The sequence below is a fragment of the Melospiza georgiana genome, chromosome 16, assembly GCF_028018845.1.
Source record: "Melospiza georgiana isolate bMelGeo1 chromosome 16, bMelGeo1.pri, whole genome shotgun sequence".
NCBI classification, from domain to species: domain Eukaryota; kingdom Metazoa; phylum Chordata; class Aves; order Passeriformes; family Passerellidae; genus Melospiza; species Melospiza georgiana.
The window spans coordinates 1,466,832-1,485,245 of record NC_080445.1 but is presented as its reverse complement, the minus strand read 5'-3'; the positions used below and the strand labels follow the sequence as shown (position 1 = coordinate 1,485,245).

Sequence of the window (18,414 nt, the reverse complement as noted above, 5' to 3'; positions counted from 1 at the left end):
GTGCCATCCCCGTGTCCCTCCCATCCACCGGTCCCTCCCCGGTCCCTCCCCGGTCCCGCCCCGCCGCCCGCAGAGGGCGCTGCGGGCCCGGCGGTCCCGGGGCGGTCCCGGGGCGGTCCCGGTACCGGGGGGACCCCGCTCCGAGCCCCCCGTTGATCCCCGGGAGCCCCGGCCCGGCCCAGCCCCCGCGCGGGCTCCCGGTGGCGGCGGCGGAGCGGGGGCAGCCCCGGCGGGGGCGCGGGGGGGCGCGGGGCGGAGCGCGGAGCCCGCTCGGGGCTGCGGATGCTCCGTCCGGCACCGCCGGTGGCAGCGGGGCGGGCGCCAGCCCGGCTCTGGGCGTCTGTAACGGGCAGCGCGACCGCGACGGAGCCGCCGGTACCGGCTCTTCAACGGCGGTACCGCCACCGGTACCGGCAGCGCTCCTGCCCTGCGATCCCGGCACCGGCACCAGTCCTTGGATCCCGGCACCGGGACCGACCGGCCTCACTGACACCGGCACCGGCTCTCCTTCCCCGGCACAAGGTCCCGTGTCCCCGGCACCGGGACTGAGCCCCCGTTATCCTCCCCCGGCACTGGGACCACTCCGATTCCCCGGCATTGCTCGTCCTTCTCCTCCACCGGCACCGACCGGCCCTTCCCGGCTCCCCGGGCCCCCCGCCTGCCGCAGGTACCGGCGCTGCGGGGCCCGGGGCGGGCGGCGAGGCCGGGCAGCACCGGTTTGCCCAGCAGGGTTGGGGGCGGTGCGGACCGAGGGTCCCTCAGGCGCTCCCGGGCTCTGGGGATGGTGCGGGCACAGCAGGGACCCCCCTGTCCCGGGATGGGAGCGGGCACAGCACGGACCCCCCGGTCCGACCGGGGTCACCGGGGGATGCGGGGTCCCACCGGGGCCCCCGGGGCATGCGGGGTCCGACCGGGGTCACCGGGGGATGCGGGGTCCGACCGGGGCCCCCGGGGGATGCGGGCTCTGAGCGGGCCCGTGGTGGGCGCGGGGATCCCCGCAGGAGGAGGAGGTGACAGCCCGGAGTGTGGCAAGGTGAGGGCTCTGAAGGTGAACCTGGGCAGGTTCCAAAGGGGCTGAGCTGCTGCAGCCTCTGATCCTTGCAGAGATCAGCAGCACAAATCCCTGCTCGGGGACTTTATCCACAACCTCTCACCGGCGTGAGTGCCCGGGTTTAGGCTCTGCTGGAAGCGGCGCCTTCCTTGGTGCAAGAGGAAGAAATTTTGGTGCTTTTTGGCCAAAAGGCGGCTCTGGCTCCGCCGCCCCGGCCCTGCGGGGATGGATCCCCGCTCCCAAATGCAGGCGGGCGTTGCGGGACCCCGGCGTGGGGCCGCTGCCCTGTCGGAATTAGGTCAGGCTTCATCCAGCCCGGCCGGGCTGAGCTCCCGCCGCAGCCCCGCGATTGACGGCTCGGGGCAGGAGCGCGGGCAGGGGGAGGAAGGGGCTCCGCACGGCGGGGAACGGGAGCGGGGACCCGCAGCAACACCGGCACGGCACGGAGCGAGGCAGGGAGGGGGGGGGATGCGCTGCTTTGAAAGCGCCTCCCGTAAGATCCACCGAGATCAGAGGAGCGGGATGTCAGGGAAAGCTCCAAACAGACTCCAAACAGGGCCCCGCACAGCCCAGCGCTGTGGATCTGCAGGCGCTGGAAGGAGCTGCAGCTGCCAGGAGCTCCCGGCAGCATCATCCACCGGGAAACTGCTGCTCCCTGCAATTCCTGCGGCGAGGCTGTGCCGGAGGGAACGGGATGCATGTGGGGAGTGGCTGGACCCTGCCCCATGGCTCAGAGCCCCTGTGAGCTGCAGGGGCCACGCAGCTCAGGAAGAGGAATGGAAATTGGGAATGGCTGAGACACAGGAGTGAGGCAGAGCCCAGAGACAGGGAGGGCTCAGCTCCAGCCCTGGGATCCACAGGATGCTGGAGAGGCTTTGGCAGTGGCTCCTGGGGCTGGCAGGCTCTCAGGCATTCCAAAGCTCACCTGGGGCTCACTGGCTCTCAGGCATTCCAAAGCTCACCTGGCTCCTTGCTCCCCCAGCAGCACAAAACCCACCCCAGTATCCACCAGTAAAACCCCTGAGAAGCAGCGATGTGATGTGGAGCTGGGGGCAGGGGATGGAGCTGGGATCCCACCCTGGCCGGCCCTCTGGCCACAGTTACATCTGAGCTTGCAGAATTCCCTCAGAGCCACCCCAGTGCTCCCTGATCCCGGGATAATGCAGGGACAGCCGGCTCTGTCACGGTGCTTTGTGCAGATAATTGGAGAGGGATTTCCAGCTCCTTTGGCTGCGTGAGGAAAGCGCTGCTGTGGTGCCACTGCCGCCCTAATTAACCACAGAGGACTGAGGGAAGTTAATGAAGTTGATATTTCAATTAACTCCCTGATCCTACAAGCAGAGCAAACACCAGGCAGGCGGTGCCCACCCGGAGCTGCCACCCTGCCAGGCTGTGCCAGGCCACCTCTGCTGCCCTGGCCACATCAGGGAATGTTCCAGGGGGACACACTCCAGGACTCCAGCCCAAGCTGGGCCACAGCTTGTCTCTGTCAGGTTGTGTCAGGCCCTGGATTTGAACCAAAGCTGGGAGCAAGGAGAGGAGTTTTGGGGCTGGAATCCAGGGAGAGGCTCACTGATGGTCATGGCCTTGGTGTGTCCTCACACAGCGAGGGGGGACACTGTCATTGGGGGTCCTGTGTCCCTGCCCTGCACAGGTGTGACCGTCCTGGGCTGGGTGTCCCACTCAGCAGATATCCCCTCAGCCCCAGTCCTTCTCAGGGGTGTCCTGGAAGGGGTGGGATCACCCCTGAGAGCTCTTTGCTGGCACCTCCATCATCCCCACTGCCCTGTGCCCCCATGAACCCACCCCGCTGCCCCCGTGACAACCCCTGCAAGGACCTTCATGTCCGATGTATCCTGCAGAGAGCACAAAGATCCCCCTGATCCTGCAGGGCCGCAGCGTGGGCACCCACACACTCAGTGCTGGGCACCCACACACTCAGTGCTGGCTCTCGGAGCCTGAGGCAGCAGCAGAGCCTCCCCAGGGCTGCACCTGCCCCTGGGGTGCAGCCAGGACACCCAGCAGGGTCTGTCCTGCTGCCCACCCTCCCCAGAGGTGGCTGCAGCAGCAGCAGCAGCAGCGTAGCCCCCCCCGTACTCACCATCCCTGCCAGAGGAGAACTCCCATACAAACCTAGGCTATTATTATCTCTGTCTTCCACCGTGCTAATGGTCTCTCAGGAAACAGACTTCTCTTTTTTTTTTCCTTTTTTTTTTTTATTTTTTATTTTTTTTTTTAGCTTTGAAAACCCACGAGTGGTGGGAACGGAGAGCTGGGCACGGTGGAGTGAGCACCACAAGGAGCACCAAGGCCAGCACAGGGAGACACTGTCCCCTGACCTGGCAGGGACACGGAGCAGGGACCGGCCAGGACCCTCCAGGGACCAGCCCAGGGCCGTTCTGGTAGGAGCAGCCCGGGGTGGTGGGCAGCACTGGGCATACTGGGCATACTGGGCATACTGGGAGTGGCTGTGATGGGGCCATGAGAACCCTGCATGGTGAGGGGCAGGGACTGCAGTGCTGGGTGGGAGGGGGACAGGGCCCTGCAGGGTCAGGGGAGGGGTCCCTTGGAACCACACACGGAATGCTTTGGGCTGGAAAGGACCTTAAGGGGAAGGGACCTTAAAGACCCCCCCTGCCATGGACAGGGGCACCTTCCCTAGAGCAGGGCCCCCACTGCTCATTTGCCCTGCTCACTCCTCCTCTGGCGGTTTTGGTGCCTTGCCAATGGTGCCAGCAGTGCCACCAGCACCAGCCAGGCTCTGCCGGGGGCTGGGGCAATCACCCGTGGATGATCCGGGGTTAACAAGTGGCTCCTGCAAAGGAGAAGCCAAGCAAGAGCTGAGATTATATAAAGGGGGCTGGAGGCAGCTGCGGCACAGGCTGTGATTAATTCCTGGCACCGAGGAGCTCTGAAGATCCAGGGCGGTGCGATGGGAGGATGAGGCAGCCCCAGGGTCCCTGGGATGCATTCCTGCTGCTGCTGCAGGGCTGCTGTGAGGGGAGGGGGACAGGGAGGGGCTGAGAGCTCCAGGGACCCGCTGGGGGCTGACTCAGCACCGCGGTGCCCTCAGAGCCCGTCCTGCAGATCCCTTCTCCCTCCCAAAATCACGGAGGGGACACGGCTCAGGGCAGGCCAGCCCATGGAGAGCAGCAGTGAGGGGTGGTGGGGACAGGACAGCATTCCCTGAGGCCATGGACACCCTCAGGACAATGGAAACTTGGTGTTAGAAAAACTTTTGTCCTCTGCATCCCCAGTGAAGGCAGAGATTGCTGACTGGGCACTGGGGCCGCAGCTTGGGCCGGCTCCAGTTTGGATCCATGCAGTGCTCGAAGCTGGGGCCAAACCATGAACGTTCAGAGGAGTCAGGGAGTCCTGCCCGCCGGCCTGGCAGCCCTGGGCTGGCACTGGGAGCAGGGGAATATCCCGGGGTGGAAAATCCCCCTGTTTGGCTGCAGCCTGGCTGGCAGCTCCGGGCTCTCTCAGCCCCGTGGATAATTGCCTGGCTGGGGTTTATCCTCCTCGGACAAGCAGGTTCTCACACGCAGCCATGGAGGGAACAGGCTGGCAGCGCCCAGGCCGGCGTGAGGGTCCGGGGGATGCAGGAGCAGGGCAGGGATGGATGTTCTGTGCCCCGCGGTGACACGGAGGTGACACGGAGCCCTTCCAGCTCTGACAGCCGCTCCCCTGCCCCCCGGCAGTGCCGCCGGCGATGCGAGCCATGGCAGACCCGGCTGCGGCGGCAGCAGAGGCCTCTCCAGCCCTGGCACCGAGCCCGGGCTCCCCTCGGCGCGGGGACGCGGAGGCACCGACGCCGCACGCCCGGGAGGACGCGGGCGGCCGGGACGGCTGCGGGCTCCTTCCCTCGGCAGACGGGGACACGAAGCGTCCCCCCTCGCCCCAGCCCGCGGGGATGCTCCTGGCCGAGCTCCCGCGGGCCCCCCAGCCCCGGCTGAGCCCGGCCCGGTCTCGCACGGCTCCGCCGTCGCCCAGCGTGTCACCGTCCGAGAGCCGAGCCGCGCTGCTCCGGCTGCGCGACGCCAGGCTGGAGGACACGAGGCGGCGGCTGTCGGAGGCCGTGCAGGAGCCCCTGAGCCGCCTGAGCCGCCTGATGGCCGAGGAGAGCGGGCCCAGGGAGCCGGGGGGCAGCCCCGGGGGCGGCCGCGGGGCCGGGGGCCGCCGCCTGCGGGACTGGACGCCCTGGGAGCCCACGCAGAACTGCCGCTACGAGATCTGCTCCTACGGGGACGTGATCCAGGTGGTGGAGGTGGCACAGAGGGACGCGGAGCCCCCGCCGGTCCCAGCGGCCGAGGAGGCCCCGGCGGCGGCGCGGCCCGGGGGCTCCGTGCCGGGCAGGGCCCTCGGCGGCATCGCCCTGCTCGCCTACGGCTACCTGGTGCTGCCGCTGCCGCCCTACGCCGCCGGGCTCGGCCTGGGGCTGCTCTGCGGGCTGCTGCTGGGCTTCCTCGCCATCCTCCTCCTCGTGCCCAGGGTTCCGCCGGCCGCTCGGGGACCCTGGGGCCGCCTGCGCCCCAAGCTGCTGCCGGGGGAGCCGCGGGAAGCGCCGCACCTGCAGGTAGGAGCGGGCGCTCCGGGATGGGGGCTGGGGGTGTCCCTGGTGAGGAGGGGAACAGCCGGCTGCCTCTCCCCGTCCTGCAGGGCTGGATGAACCAGCTGCACGCCTACGACCCCGAGCTCTTCCACCCGTCGCTCACGCACTCGGTGCTCGCCGTGCTGGACGGGGCCACCCTCAAGCTGTCCTACCCCAAGAGCAACATCCCGCGCCGAGCCACCTTCGAGGAGGAGATCCTGGACGCCGTGTTCGTCAGCCACCGCTGCTACGACCTGACGGACGCCAAGGTGAGCCCGGGGGTCCCCAGGAGCCTCCTTCCCACGGGGACCCCCCAGCCTGGCCCGGGCTCACCCCGCTCTCGGTGCCCCCCAGCCTGGCTCACCCCGCTCTCGGTGCCGCAGGTGTTCCTGTGCCCCCCCAGCCTGGCCCGAAAGCGGACGTGGAACAAGAAATATCCCATCTGCGTGCTGCTGCCCGAGGCGGCCGGGGCAGGGGGCGGCGAGGAGCAGGGGGACACGGAGCCGCAGGGGGACGAGGGCAGCAGGAAGGTGCCGCCGGCCGGGCAGGACAGCCCGGGGGACAGCAGGGACAGGTGCCTGTACCTGTTTGGGAGGACGGGCCGGGAGAAGGAGGAGTGGTACCAGCACCTCGTGCAAGCCTCCCGTGGGACAGCCAGCGGCCACGGTGACACCAGGGCAGGTGAGGGGCAGCCACCAGGGCTGAGCCAGGAGCACAATGCCTTGGTGGGCAGCAGGGAGTGTGGGGGGACGGGGAGGAGCCCAAAGTGGAGCCAGGAGGGTTCAGGTGGTCAGCACAGGGTGGGTGGCATGTCACTGGTGTCATGGACAGGCGTCATGTCACCTCTGATGCCATCCTGACCGAACAGACTGGATATTAGTGAATGTTGGATATTAGTGAATATTGGATATTAGTGAATGTTGGGTATTAGTGAATGTTGGGTATTGGGAACATTTCTTTCACTGAAAGGGCTGTCCAGGCCTGGGGCAGGGCTGGAGTGCCCATCCCTGGAGGGAGTTAAAGCCATGTGGATGTGGCACTTGGGGACACGGGTTGGTGCTGGCCTGGGTGGTGCTGGGGAGTGGATCGATGACATTAGAGGGGCTTTCCAAGCTCAGTGATTCCGTGATTCCACCTCCCCAGGCACAGGATGGGCCCCACAGAGCAGCGGCAGCAGCAGCGGGGGCAGCACTGAGGACATCCCATCCACAGATCCCTCCAGGGATGTGTCAGGGAGCACTGAGGAGATTTACCTGGACTACAGCACCTACATGGCCCGATTTGTGCCAGCACAGGGGGCAGCCAGCCCGGAGAGGAGCCCCTCTCATGGAGCTCTGGGCAGCCCCACGCCCACAAAGGTGAGAGGGACAAACCCAGCCCTGGGAGCGGGCTGGAGGCTGCTGGAGCCACGCTTCCAGTGTGTGGTTTGTCTGAGCAGCCAAGCCCTGGGGCAGGGAGCACAGACAGCAGGTCCCACTGCTCACAGAGCCACCTCTCTGCAGGGGCTGGTGGCCGCTGTCCCCTCCCAGGAGGACACGGCCAGCATGGCCTGGATGAACGCCCTGGTGGGACGCATCTTCTGGGACTTCCTGAGGGAGCAGTACTGGGCAGAGCAGGTGTCCAACAAGATCCAGAAGAAGCTGAGCAAGATCAAGGTGAGAGGCAGGAGCATCACTCAGGGAGCCCTGCTCCCAAGGCCCCACGGTGAGTGGTGACTGTCCCCATGGGGGATTCCCTCCATCAGCTCCCGTATTTCATGAACGAGCTGACGCTGACAGAGCTGGACATGGGCACATCCATCCCCTCAGTGCTCAGTGCCTCCAGCCCCACCATCAATGAGCGAGGTAAGAGCCCCCCAGAGGCACAGGGACCCCAGTGCTGCCTCCAGGATGGCTTTGCAGAGCTGCCAGCCCAGAGCTGGGAGGGCTTGGCAGTGCCCAAGCAGCTCTGACCCCTGTGGTGCTGACCTGATCTCACCCTGTCCCTCTCCCTGGCAGGGCTCTGGGTGGACTTGGAGGTCACCTACAGCGGCTCCTTGCAGATGACACTGGAGACAAAGATGAACCTCAGCAAGCTGGGGAAGGAGAGCTCTGCAGAGGAGAGCGGCCCTGCAGAGGCAGGCAGAGAGGGGTAAGGAACCTGCCCGTGGGTGGGCTCACCCTGCTCCTCCTGCCCCGGCGAGGCGAGGCCGCTGTCCCCGAGCTGGCTGTGACCTCCTGGGCGGGCAGGGCCCGGCCACGGCTGATCCTGCTGGCAGACAGCGACGCCGAGTCCTCCAGCGCCGGCTCCTCCGACGAGGACGATGCCGCCGGTGCAGAGCCCGTGGGAGCCCCGGGGGAGCGGCTGCCCCCGCCCGGCACCGAGGGGTACGGGGGTGCTGGGGGTCTGTCTGGGGTCTGTCTGTGCCACGGGGGGCTCAGGGAGGGGATGGGGGCGCACAGTGCCACAGCAGCACAGGGGCATGGGGATGGTGTCCATGGCAGGACACACACAGCACATTGTGGCAGCTTCCAAAGGGGACTCTGTCCCCGTCCTCTGTCCCCGTCCTCTGTCCCTGTCCTCTGTCCCCGTCCTCTGTCCCCCTCTGTGCTGTGGCAGAGGGCAGGGGGACCCCCCAACCCAGCAGGGCTGAGCTGGGGCCCCCCTTGCTTTAGGCACGTCAGTGGGAACAGCACGAGCAGGAGGATCCTGCGCTTCGTGGATAAGATCGCCAAGTCCAAGTACTTCCAGAAGGCCACGGAGAACGAGTTCATCAAGAAGAAGATGGAGGAGGTGTCCAACACGCCGCTGCTGCTGACGGTGGAGGTGCAGGAGCTGGCAGGAACCCTGGCCGTGAACATCCCCCCGCCACCCACCGACCGTGTCTGGTACCAGCTCTCCTTCCCCTCATCACATCCCGCTGCCAGAGCCCCTTGCTCCCTGCAAGGAGCCATCCCAGGGCTCTGGGCTCATCTTGGCAACAACAACCCAAAGCTGCTCCCCAAAGGGGCTCACAGAGCTCATTCCTCTGGGTCTGCACCCAGGCCAGCACAGATCTGGGCACCCTGAGCTGTCACTCCCTCCCTAAACCCAGCAGTGGCTGTGGCACAGCTGTGATGCAGGTGATGCTTTCTGCCTGTTTGCTCTCCCCTCACAGGTACAGCTTCCGAGTGCCCCCGCAGCTGGAGCTGAGGGTGCGCCCCAAGCTGGGCGAGCGGGAGGTGACATTCCTGCACGTCACTGAGTGGATCGAGAAGAAGCTGAAGCACGAGTTCCAGGTGCCTGGGCTGCTGCTCAGGGCCTCAGCAAGCCCTGCTGAGCCTTGGGCATTGCTGCCATCGGGGAGAGGCAGCCTCAGTTGGGGCCAGTTGTTTCTGCAAAAAGCCAGCACTGGTCTGGTCTGGCCAGCTTGGAGCAGTGACAACACAGAACCCAAAGAACGAGTTCAAGGGCTGAGGAAAAGTGATTTCCTCCCATCATTTGCAGCCCTGCCCCAAGCAGGGAGGGTTCAGCCCCAGAAGAGCTGAATTCACCTGTCCATTCTGCTTTGGGGATGTTTGGGAGATTTGCCTTCCCAAGGGTTTGTGTTCAGCCTCTCAGCTCTGCTCTAAAAGCAGAAATATCCCCACAGATATTTAAGGCCCCCCAAAAGCCACCCATCTGGATGGTTTCCAAATGCTGGTCCCTCCCCTCTGCTGTGGCCACCCCTGCAGCCATTGAGGTGGCCAGGACAAACTGTCCCTGCTTGTCCCCACCCTGACACCCAGAGCTGGGACCCTCCTGGGGCTGCTGCTGTGGGGTGGGAGCCCAGAACCTCCAGTTTATCCCCACGTGGCTCCTGCCAAGCCACCTCCAGGAGTGTCCCCGTGCTGCTCAAACCCACTGATTTGTCACTCTGAATTCCTCTTTGCAGAAAATCCTGGTGATGCCAAACATGGACGATCTCATCATGCCCATCATGCGCTCTGGCCTGGATCCTTGGCCCCCCAGCCCGGGACCGCCCCAGGATCCACCAGCCACGGGGGACAGGAGGCTCTGAAGCACAGCCCAGGGGCAGGGACACTGCCCAGAGCTCAGGGACCTCGCTGGGACACGGGACAGCCAGGCCTGGCCACTGCCTGCAGCCAGGGCTGTGCCTGGATTCATCCTCACGCTCTGCTTGTGCAGATGAGCCCCCTCAGATCCTGCAAGCACACGTTCAGGGCACAGCCAGGCTGCTGGAGACCCAGGGGTTCCACGGCCACGCTCCAGGACTCCTGGTCAAGCAGGCAGCTCGGGGCACGGGAGGGCTGGGCTTCCCATTGTCTACTTCCAAAGAGGGTGCAGGACACCTGGATCACGGCACTGAAGGAGTTGGGATCATTGCTGATCCAGAATTCCCAGCTCTGGGGCATGCCCCCTCCCCACAGGCAGCTGGGCTGCAAGGACAGCACGGGTGGGAAAGGCTCCCAGGTGAATAAATCCATCTCTGCCTGGCAGCCCTCTTGTTGTGCACAATTCCCACCTCTGCCAGGGTCCCAGCCACGATCAGGGGGCTTTGAGCAGGAGAAGCCCCCAGGCTGCACCTTCAGCTTGGCAAAAGCAGTGCTGGAGGTGTGTGGGAGAGGCAGGAGGGGACAGGCGGGGAGCTGGGCAGAGCCAGGCCATGGGCTGGCCCAGTATTCCCAGTGGAAACTGGGGCAGAAGTGCTGGAACATGCTCTGCTCTCTGCTGGATGAGATGGGGGAGACTTTGTGGTGATTTGGGTGAGAGGGAAAAATTCACTGGGAGGAGAGGAAAGGGAGGATCCTGAGGGCACAGCTGGCACTTGGCTGTCCCAGTTAGTCCCCATCCATGTGGGCCAGTCCCAAATGCCACTTTTCCCATCCCCAGCTGCTGAGGAGCCTGAGAACAGGCAGGAAGGCAGGACACCCTTCCAGAAGGAGAGAGGAGCAGGCATGGCTTGGAGCCCCTTTATTGCAAATGCCCAGCAGGCAGCCTTGGATCTCTGTCCTCAGAGCTCTTCCCGCACACCTGGCTTCTCCTTCACCAAATGCTTCTTCTGGGGGCCCTGGAAGAGAGCAGAGAGGAGAGTTTGGATTTAGGGACACACAGACCTGGCTGTGTCTGGGCTGTGGTGACCAGAAAGGCAGCTTGGGCCATCAGCTAAAAAATGGGATTATCCCACAGCAAATCAATCCTACGGGAGCAGGTGGCAGGAATTACTTGTGTCCCTCAACTTCCAGACAAATGTGATGTTTTACCACAGAGTCCATGGGGCAAAATGGCAAAGAAAAGAGCTGCACCCAGGTCAGACCTCCTCCTGTCACAGCAGCTCAGGCTGGCAGTGACACAAGAGGCTCCTGACACTGAGCTGAAGGAAATCAGCTTAACCTCTAAAGAGCTCTGCAGAGGCAGTGCCTCACCAATCCCCCTGGCAGCACTAAGGAGGCTTAGCCAGCTTCACATGGCATTTCTGGCTGACAGGCCACAGCCAGACCCAGTTCACATCTGCGTGGGACACAGACACTTGTTTCTTTCCCTTCTCCCTCTCATGGTTTACTCAGTGCTTCCTCCGCTTCAGACTCAGACTCACCCCAGCCTGGTGAAGGCTGCAAAACTATTCAGGAAACTGCTGTGTTTGGATTATTTAATTATATTATTTTGGATTTAAGAAAAATACACTGCTTGGCCTTCTTGAAAGCTTCTGACAAAAGCACCATGAATCTGCATCTGAATTTGACCCAAACTTTTTTCCTATGAGAACATTAAAGCTATAAATCATTCCAAACAAATCAAAGCAGTGCACAATTCTGAGTGAAAGGCACCATATGGCCAAGACAGTGCCTGCCAAGTTAACTGCTTGTTTAAAACTTCCCATGGTGAATGTGAACTGGTTGCCCATATGGTCTTTTATTTGCTGGTTGAGTTGTCTTGGATCACTCACACAACCATCCTGTTCTTCCTCAGCATCATTTCTGCTGTGTGAACGGAATTCATGGCTGCCTTTAGGCAAGAGAGCCTCAAACATTCACTTGGCTGTTGTTGTGTTGATGAACACAACACAGAACCATGGAATCATAGAATCCTGGGATGGTTTGGGTTGGAAGGGACACGAAACTCATCCAGTTCCACCTCCCTGCCCATGGAAGATGCTTGGTTGGAGTCAGACAGCGGCAGCCTGAGGAACTCACCATGAAAGCTCTCTTCTCCTGAGCCGTCTGGAAGCGGCCATGGCCGAATTTGGAAGTGGTGTCGATGAATTTGAGCTCGATGGCTTCGTGGGCCCGGCGGCTCGTGTGCACCAGCAGGGACTGGGAAAGAACAGCCACAACAGCAGGGGAAGTGTCACAGAACAGCTGGTCTCATGGAAACAGGGCTGGAATATCCTCTAAAACATCCCCTCAAAAATCTGTGTTCTCACAGCGACACCCTGGGACTCAGATGGGAGAGAGCTTGCAGAGCTGCTCTTTGCTCAGCATTGCACAGAATCACAGAATCAGCCAGGCTGGAAAAACCTCTGAGATCACCAAGTCCAACCTATGACCTGACCTTGTCACCCAGACCATGGCACTGAGTGCCACATCCATTCTGTCCTTAAACACCAGGGACTCCACCACCCCATCCCTGGGCAGCCCATTCCAGTGCCCACTCACCTTGCTGTGACAACCCAAGGTTTCATTTCTGAAATGAACCACAGCCCTCAGAGCTCTCCAGCTCCATCCACCTGCTGACACTGCACCAAGGACCTGCCCAGTGTCCCTGCCCAGCACTTGGAGGGTTCTCCATGTGGGGAATGTGCTCCTGGGGAGCTGCAGCCCATCCCAGGTGCTCTCACCTTGCGCAGGGTGAGCACGCGCTTCCTGGTGCCCACCACGCAGCCCTTCAGCATGAGGAAATCGTTGTTGACCTCCCCGTAGTGAGGGAAACCACCCTGTGGGGAGAGCAGAGGGGTGGGTGGGCAGGAGAGCTGGCTGGGAGGGTCAGGGGGGCACGGCCCTGTCACCCCTCAGCCCTCACCATGGGCGTGATGGTCTTCTCGGTGATGTCGTAGTGCGTCGAGGCGTTGTTCCTCACCACCTTGCCATCCTCCACGTGGATCCCGTGGCCAATGCGGTAAATCTGGGGACACACAGGCAGTGGGGATGGAGGCTCTCCTGCCCCTTGCTGAGGAGCCTTACAGGGTGCCAGAATCTCCCACAGAACCACGTGGTTTTTGTTGTCATTATATTGCAGAAGCTCTCTATCAGTACATTGCAAGGGTTCCATATTGCTAGAGTTTCATACTCCTTGATGTTTCTTGTAGACAGCTCCTCCAGGCACTGACCCTGCCTTGTCCTCACAGGAACCAACTGACTCCAGTTCTCAGTTCCCCCTCAACCAACCAATCCACTATTTTATAACACTCTTCTTATTGGCTAGAGGTGTGGCCTGTTAACATCAGGCCAGCTCCTAATCTTTAATAATTGGTTCAGCTGCAACTCTTTGTGGGATAAGGTCACATCCTATACCACCTTCATTAACCCATACCGAATTGCCCTACAGGTTTTTGGCATGCCCTCAATCAGCAGGAAATCACCAGGAAGGACATGGAGGTGTCCAGGGGAACATCCATGAGGATGCAGGGAGCTGAGGGCAGCGTGGGGAGGAGGGTGTGACAGGATGGAGCCCCCTGGCCATACCTTCTTGTTGATCTCGGTGCGGTGGTGGTAGCCCTTCTGGCCGGCCCGCGCGATGGAGTAGCCCACGCGGGCCGGGTGCCAGGCCCCGATGCAGGCCACCTTCCGCAGGCCCTTGTGCGTCTTCCTGGGCAGCTTCTTGGTGTGCCAGCGGCTGGTCACCCCTGGGGGCGTGGGGACAGTCAGCAGGGCCAGCAGGGAGGGCTGGGGCTGGGAAGGACAGTCCTGTGGCTCCCCTGAGGGACAGTCCCTGAGGGACAGTCCCATGCCTCTCTTGAGGAACAGTCCCATGGCTCTCCTGCAGTTATCAGAGGAGGCCGTGTTGGGAGGAGATTAGGAGCTATTCTCACCTTCCAGGGCTCTGATCAGACCTGGAGGTCCCACGTACACACCCAGGGATGCCCACACCTCTGCACATGTGGGGTTTGTGAAATTGGCACCATCACAGAATGGTTTGGATTGGAAGGGACCATAAAGACCATCCAGTTCCAGCCCGTGCCATGGGCAGGGACACCTCCCATTAGACCTGGTTGCTCTTTGCACTGACAGTGCCTCAGAGCCTCCTGGGAGGAGGCCTTCACTGGCCTTAATCTCAGGGGAAATCCTTCCAACAGAGATTACCTTGTCAGCTCCTCTGTATCTACACCAGAGGTGCCCCTGTTGGATTTTTCCCTTGCTGAGATTAAGGAAGCTGAGCCCTGCCACACCAGAACTGGATGTCATGCTTTAGATGCTGAGGCTTTTTGCTGCTCCCTCTACAGAAAGTGAGGGGTTCTCAGCATGGTTAACACTCCCCTACCCCAAAAGCAGCTGCTGGGCCGAGCCCTGTGAGGAGCACAGCCCCAGAGCCCTGTACCTTTCATGCCGTGGCCCTTGGTCACGCCGATGACATCGATCATCTCGTTCTGGCTGAAGACACTGTGCACAGAGATCTGCTTCTCCAGCCTCTCCCGCACCCAGTCCACCTTCTCAGCCACCGTGCCCCCGTTCAGCTGGATCTCCATGATGTGGGCCTTCTTCTGCCTCAGGGGGAGCAGCCTCATCTGCAGCACACCGCGCTTTAGGGTGGATCCTCGCCCCTCAGACAGGAGGGTGCCGCAGGGATGGGTCCCTCACAATTTGTGAGGGGCACAGGGGTGAGCAGGGCCACTGCTTCATCTCTCTGCCACAGCCACCCCCTTTCATAGCAGCTCTGGGTCAGCAGCTCTTTATAGCTGGGATTTTATGGAGCCAACTCCTTGTCCTTGAGCCCAGAGACCCCGTCTGGCCTTGAGCCAGCTTAGCTCTCCCCCAGACCCCAAAGCAGCCCTTAACTCCAGGGATCAGCATTAAAATGGCCCCGTGTGTATCCAGGAATCAGCATCTGGCAAAACTGTGCCTGCCCGTGGGGTTATTTTTGCCCAAAACATTTGACACCAGTTGCTAATTTGAGGTGATCATGAGGTCCATTGCTGACACAGGACTCAGGACCTGCCCAGGCGCTGCCCGGCTCCTGCTCTCCTCCATGGGGTGTGTGGGCTCCCACTGGGGTGTGGGGGCTCCCCAGGGATCCCAAACCACAGCCCCCATGGCAGCCCTGGAGCAGAGGGCTGGGAGGGCTCTGGGAGCTGGAAAGGTCAGCCAGCACCTCCTATCCCCATCTCACACCCTCTGCTCTCTCAGCCCCTCTGACCCCACCAAAACACCCCCTGATCCCATTTCCAGGCCCTTCAGAGCCAAGGAAGCCCCCAAGCCCCCTGCCCCTGCCAGGGGGAGGCTCTGACCTGTGTATGCATAATGACACGGATGACCTTGCAGTACTTCTTCATGGCTGCAAAATCCTTCTCCAGCTGCCTTTTCCCAGCCTCATCCTGCCATTTCTTGCAGTACTTGGTGAACGCCTTCTTCTTGCTCTTGTGCCTAGGGACAGGAGTGGTTTAGCAGCCATCAGAGCTGATAAAGGGCTGGTGACACTGCAGAGAGGGGACAGGTCACCCTGGCTGCCACCTGCTCGGTGCCACAAGGAACCTGTGGATACCTGAGCCTCACCCGACTGTCAGGACCTTGAGGTGGGAAGAGGGAGGTGGATAATGAGCCCTGAAAAGGGCTCCTTCAAGGGTAATTCAAACCTTTCTGCATGAGGAATGCGGTTCTCTCCCACTGACTGACTCAGCACCGTCAGAACAGGCACAAAATCAGAGGCAGGAGAAAGCAGGGACAGAGCCTTGGGGTGGGTGCGTCCCCATGGCACTTACAGGGGATTCCTGCAGCCAGGAAATCACTTCCCTGCTACCTGTGGGTACCTGAGCCTCACCTGCCTGCCAAGGGCTCGGTGGGAAGAGGGATGAGCATGAAAAGGGCTGACAGGAGCAAACAGGGATCAGCGTGGTGGGTGGGTCTCCATGGCGCTGGGACAGGAGACACAATTCCCACAGCCAGGAAATTCATGTTCCCACTTCCCTCTCTGCTGAGGGGTGTTGATATTTATAGGGGTCAGGGGCCACATTCTGCATCAATTCTCCCCCTGGCAAATCTGGTTTCAGTCCAGCTCAAGGATTCTGGTTAACTGGGGAGCCGAGGAGCTGCACGAGGGAAAAGGAACCTGCCACACGATATTGTGGAGAGAGCTAACTTGGTTCAGCTATTAGAATAAATTTACATATGCAAACGCTGCTCCCCAGCACCGGGCTGTCTGCAGTGTATCCCTGTGCATGACTAAACAGGCAGCAGGCTCACTCCTCGGGATCTGAGCTGTCTGGGCATCCTGGGGAGCCTGTGGGATTCCTGCCAGGGATCCCTCACCGGCAGCCCCACAGGAAAACCCCACTCTGGGGATCCCAGGAGGTTGGAAAAGCCCTCCCAGATCATCCAGTCTGACCTGTGGCTGATCCCCAGCTTGTCCCCTGGCCCAGGGCACTGAGTGCCACACCCAGGGGTGCCTTGATCATCTCCACCACCTCCCTGGGCATTCCCAGTGTTTGGTGACCCTTTCTGGGAGCCCGTACCAGTTCTTGTAGAAGCGCCGGCGGCACTCATCGCTGATGTGCTCGGCAAAAACGGTCTTGAAATTCCTCAGGCCCTTGGGGGTCTCGATGTAGCCCACGACCCCCACCACCACCATCGGGGGCGTCTCGATGATGGTCACGGCCTCCACCTCCTCCCGCTTGGACACCTCTGCAGGGCAGCAAAGGGAAGGGGTGCTGGGCATCCTCTGCGATCGTTCCCTGGAGGATTCCTGCTCTCACAGAGAGTGCTGGGGGCGAGCTTGTGTTTGATCTCAGCCAGCCACAGCCTCCTCACATCCCAAACTCACCATCCCAGTGTGCACAGTTCCACACTCAGCCCATGCTGAGCTTTGACCATCAAGATGTGGACAGCCAGGATTTAACCCAGCGCTGTGGGCTCCACTGTCACGGACATATTTTATGAAAAATCCTTTTGCTAGGATTTTTTTCTCCTGAGAAGCTGAGAGGCGTCAGAAACGAAATGCAAGCAATAATTATCTACTGCTGTGGAATGCAACAGGTGCATCTGTGATTGGTCTCATGTGGTTGTTTCTAATTAATGGCCAATCACAGTCAGCTGTATCGGACTGTCTAGTCAGTAACAAGATTTTATTATCATTCCATTCATTTCTATTCCTTGCTAGCCTTCTGATGAAATCCTTTCTTCTATTCTTTTAGTATAGTTTTAATATATAATTTTCTTTTCATATAATATATTATTATATTTTAATATCCTGTATTTAATATTCTAATATATTTTAATATGTTAAAAATATAAAGTAATTTATTTTAATATATATGTAATATATTTAAAACATATTTAATATTTTAATATATTTTAATATAATATATATCATAAAATAATAATATGGCCAGTCACAAGATTTTATTATCATTCCATTCCTTTCTTTCCTTGCTAGCCTTCTGATGAAATTTTTTTTCTATTCTTTTAGTATAGTTTCAATATATAATTTTCTTTTTATATAATATAATATATAATATATATTATATAATATATTATATATATTATATAATATATAATTAAAAGAATATAATATATTTTTTAGTTTAATATATTTTAATATATTAAAATAAATTAATATATTTTAATATATTTAACATTATAATATATTTTAATCGATTTTAATATAATGTATATATCATAAAATAATAAATCAGCCTTCTGAAACATGGACTCAGGATTCTCATCTCATCTCTCATCCTGGAACCCCTGTGAACACCACCACACTCCACCCCCCTTTCCATGAGGAGCCTTTCTTTTCCAGGAGCCCATTCCCAGTTTCCCTCCCGCCGCAGCCCAGCCTTACTGAGGCCGGGCCGGTGCACCTCGCGCACGGTGTGGGTCATGCCAGCCTTGTAGCCCAGGAAAGCTGTCAGGTGCACTGGTTTGCTGGGGTCGTCCTTGGGCCAGGCCTTCACCTTGCCGCGGTGCCGGCGGCTGCGCTTGTGGGGCAGGAAGCCCAGGTGGCCGTGCCTGGGAGCCGAGAACTTGCGGTGGGACTGCGGAGGGGAACACGGAGGGAGCTGCGCGCTCAGCTCAGGGAAATGGGGATAAGGGAAACACGGCAGAAACACGACAAAAACACAACAAAAATCCCCCCCTTTCAGAGTGGAATGGCACGGAGGTTCTGGGCTCTTCACCGAGTCCCAACAGGACAGGGGTTTGTTCAAGCTTCTGTCACGTACATGGAAAATGACATAGAATATTGGAATGGTTTGGGTTGGAAGGGACCTCAAAACCCATCCGGTGCCACCCCTGCCGTGGCAGGGACACTTCCACTGTGCTCCAAGCCCCATCACTTGAACACTTCCAGGGATCCAGGGGCAGCCACAGCTGATCTGGGCGCCCGTGCCAGGGCCTGCCCACCTCACAGGGGAAGGATTTCTTCCTAACACCCTTTCTAAATCTACTCTCTGTCAGCAAATTTACTAAATTTCTGGAGAAATGATGCCACTTAAATAAAAAACTTACAAAAAACATTGAAGGAGAAGTTCATTCTTTACTAGGTCTGTCCTTCTCTGCTCTTAATGATAACAATTTATTTTGTATCCTCTAGCACCAAAAAGGCCTGCTTGGAATTCCTGGGCTTCATGTCATCAAGGCAAATGGCACAGAACAAGCACAGCCAA

General features: G+C 59.8%; 2 protein-coding genes across 3 annotated transcripts; one reads left to right on the top strand and one right to left on the bottom strand.

Moving 5' to 3' along the window:
- Window positions 1-275: 275 nt before the first annotated feature.
- LOC131090087 (testis-expressed protein 2-like) lies at window positions 276-10,568 on the top strand. 2 transcript variants are annotated; one of them, XM_058035206.1, is made up of 13 exons: window positions 276-667; window positions 3,291-3,453; window positions 4,753-5,627; window positions 5,711-5,911; window positions 6,026-6,323; window positions 6,786-7,000; window positions 7,145-7,297; window positions 7,387-7,486; window positions 7,640-7,772; window positions 7,871-8,008; window positions 8,297-8,509; window positions 8,779-8,899; window positions 9,535-10,568. In XM_058035206.1, exons 3-13 carry the CDS (start codon window positions 4,764-4,766, stop codon window positions 9,658-9,660), a joined length of 2,562 nt encoding a protein of 853 aa, XP_057891189.1. In that variant the 5' UTR covers window positions 276-667; window positions 3,291-3,453; window positions 4,753-4,763; the 3' UTR covers window positions 9,661-10,568. The 2 variants fall into 2 exon arrangements, with proteins under 2 accessions (XP_057891189.1, XP_057891188.1); XM_058035205.1 differs by having other exon boundaries at window positions 4,722-5,627.
- On the bottom strand, window positions 10,563-17,646 carry RPL3L (ribosomal protein L3 like). The gene is made up of 9 exons (XM_058035214.1): window positions 17,592-17,646; window positions 16,264-16,432; window positions 15,043-15,178; window positions 14,136-14,322; window positions 13,283-13,443; window positions 12,621-12,722; window positions 12,439-12,534; window positions 11,795-11,914; window positions 10,563-10,671 (listed from the first exon to the last, which is right to left on the bottom strand). Exons 1-9 carry the CDS (start codon window positions 17,629-17,631, stop codon window positions 10,615-10,617), a joined length of 1,068 nt encoding a protein of 355 aa, XP_057891197.1. The 5' UTR covers window positions 17,632-17,646; the 3' UTR covers window positions 10,563-10,614.
- Between the last annotated feature and the right edge of the window lie 768 nt (window positions 17,647-18,414).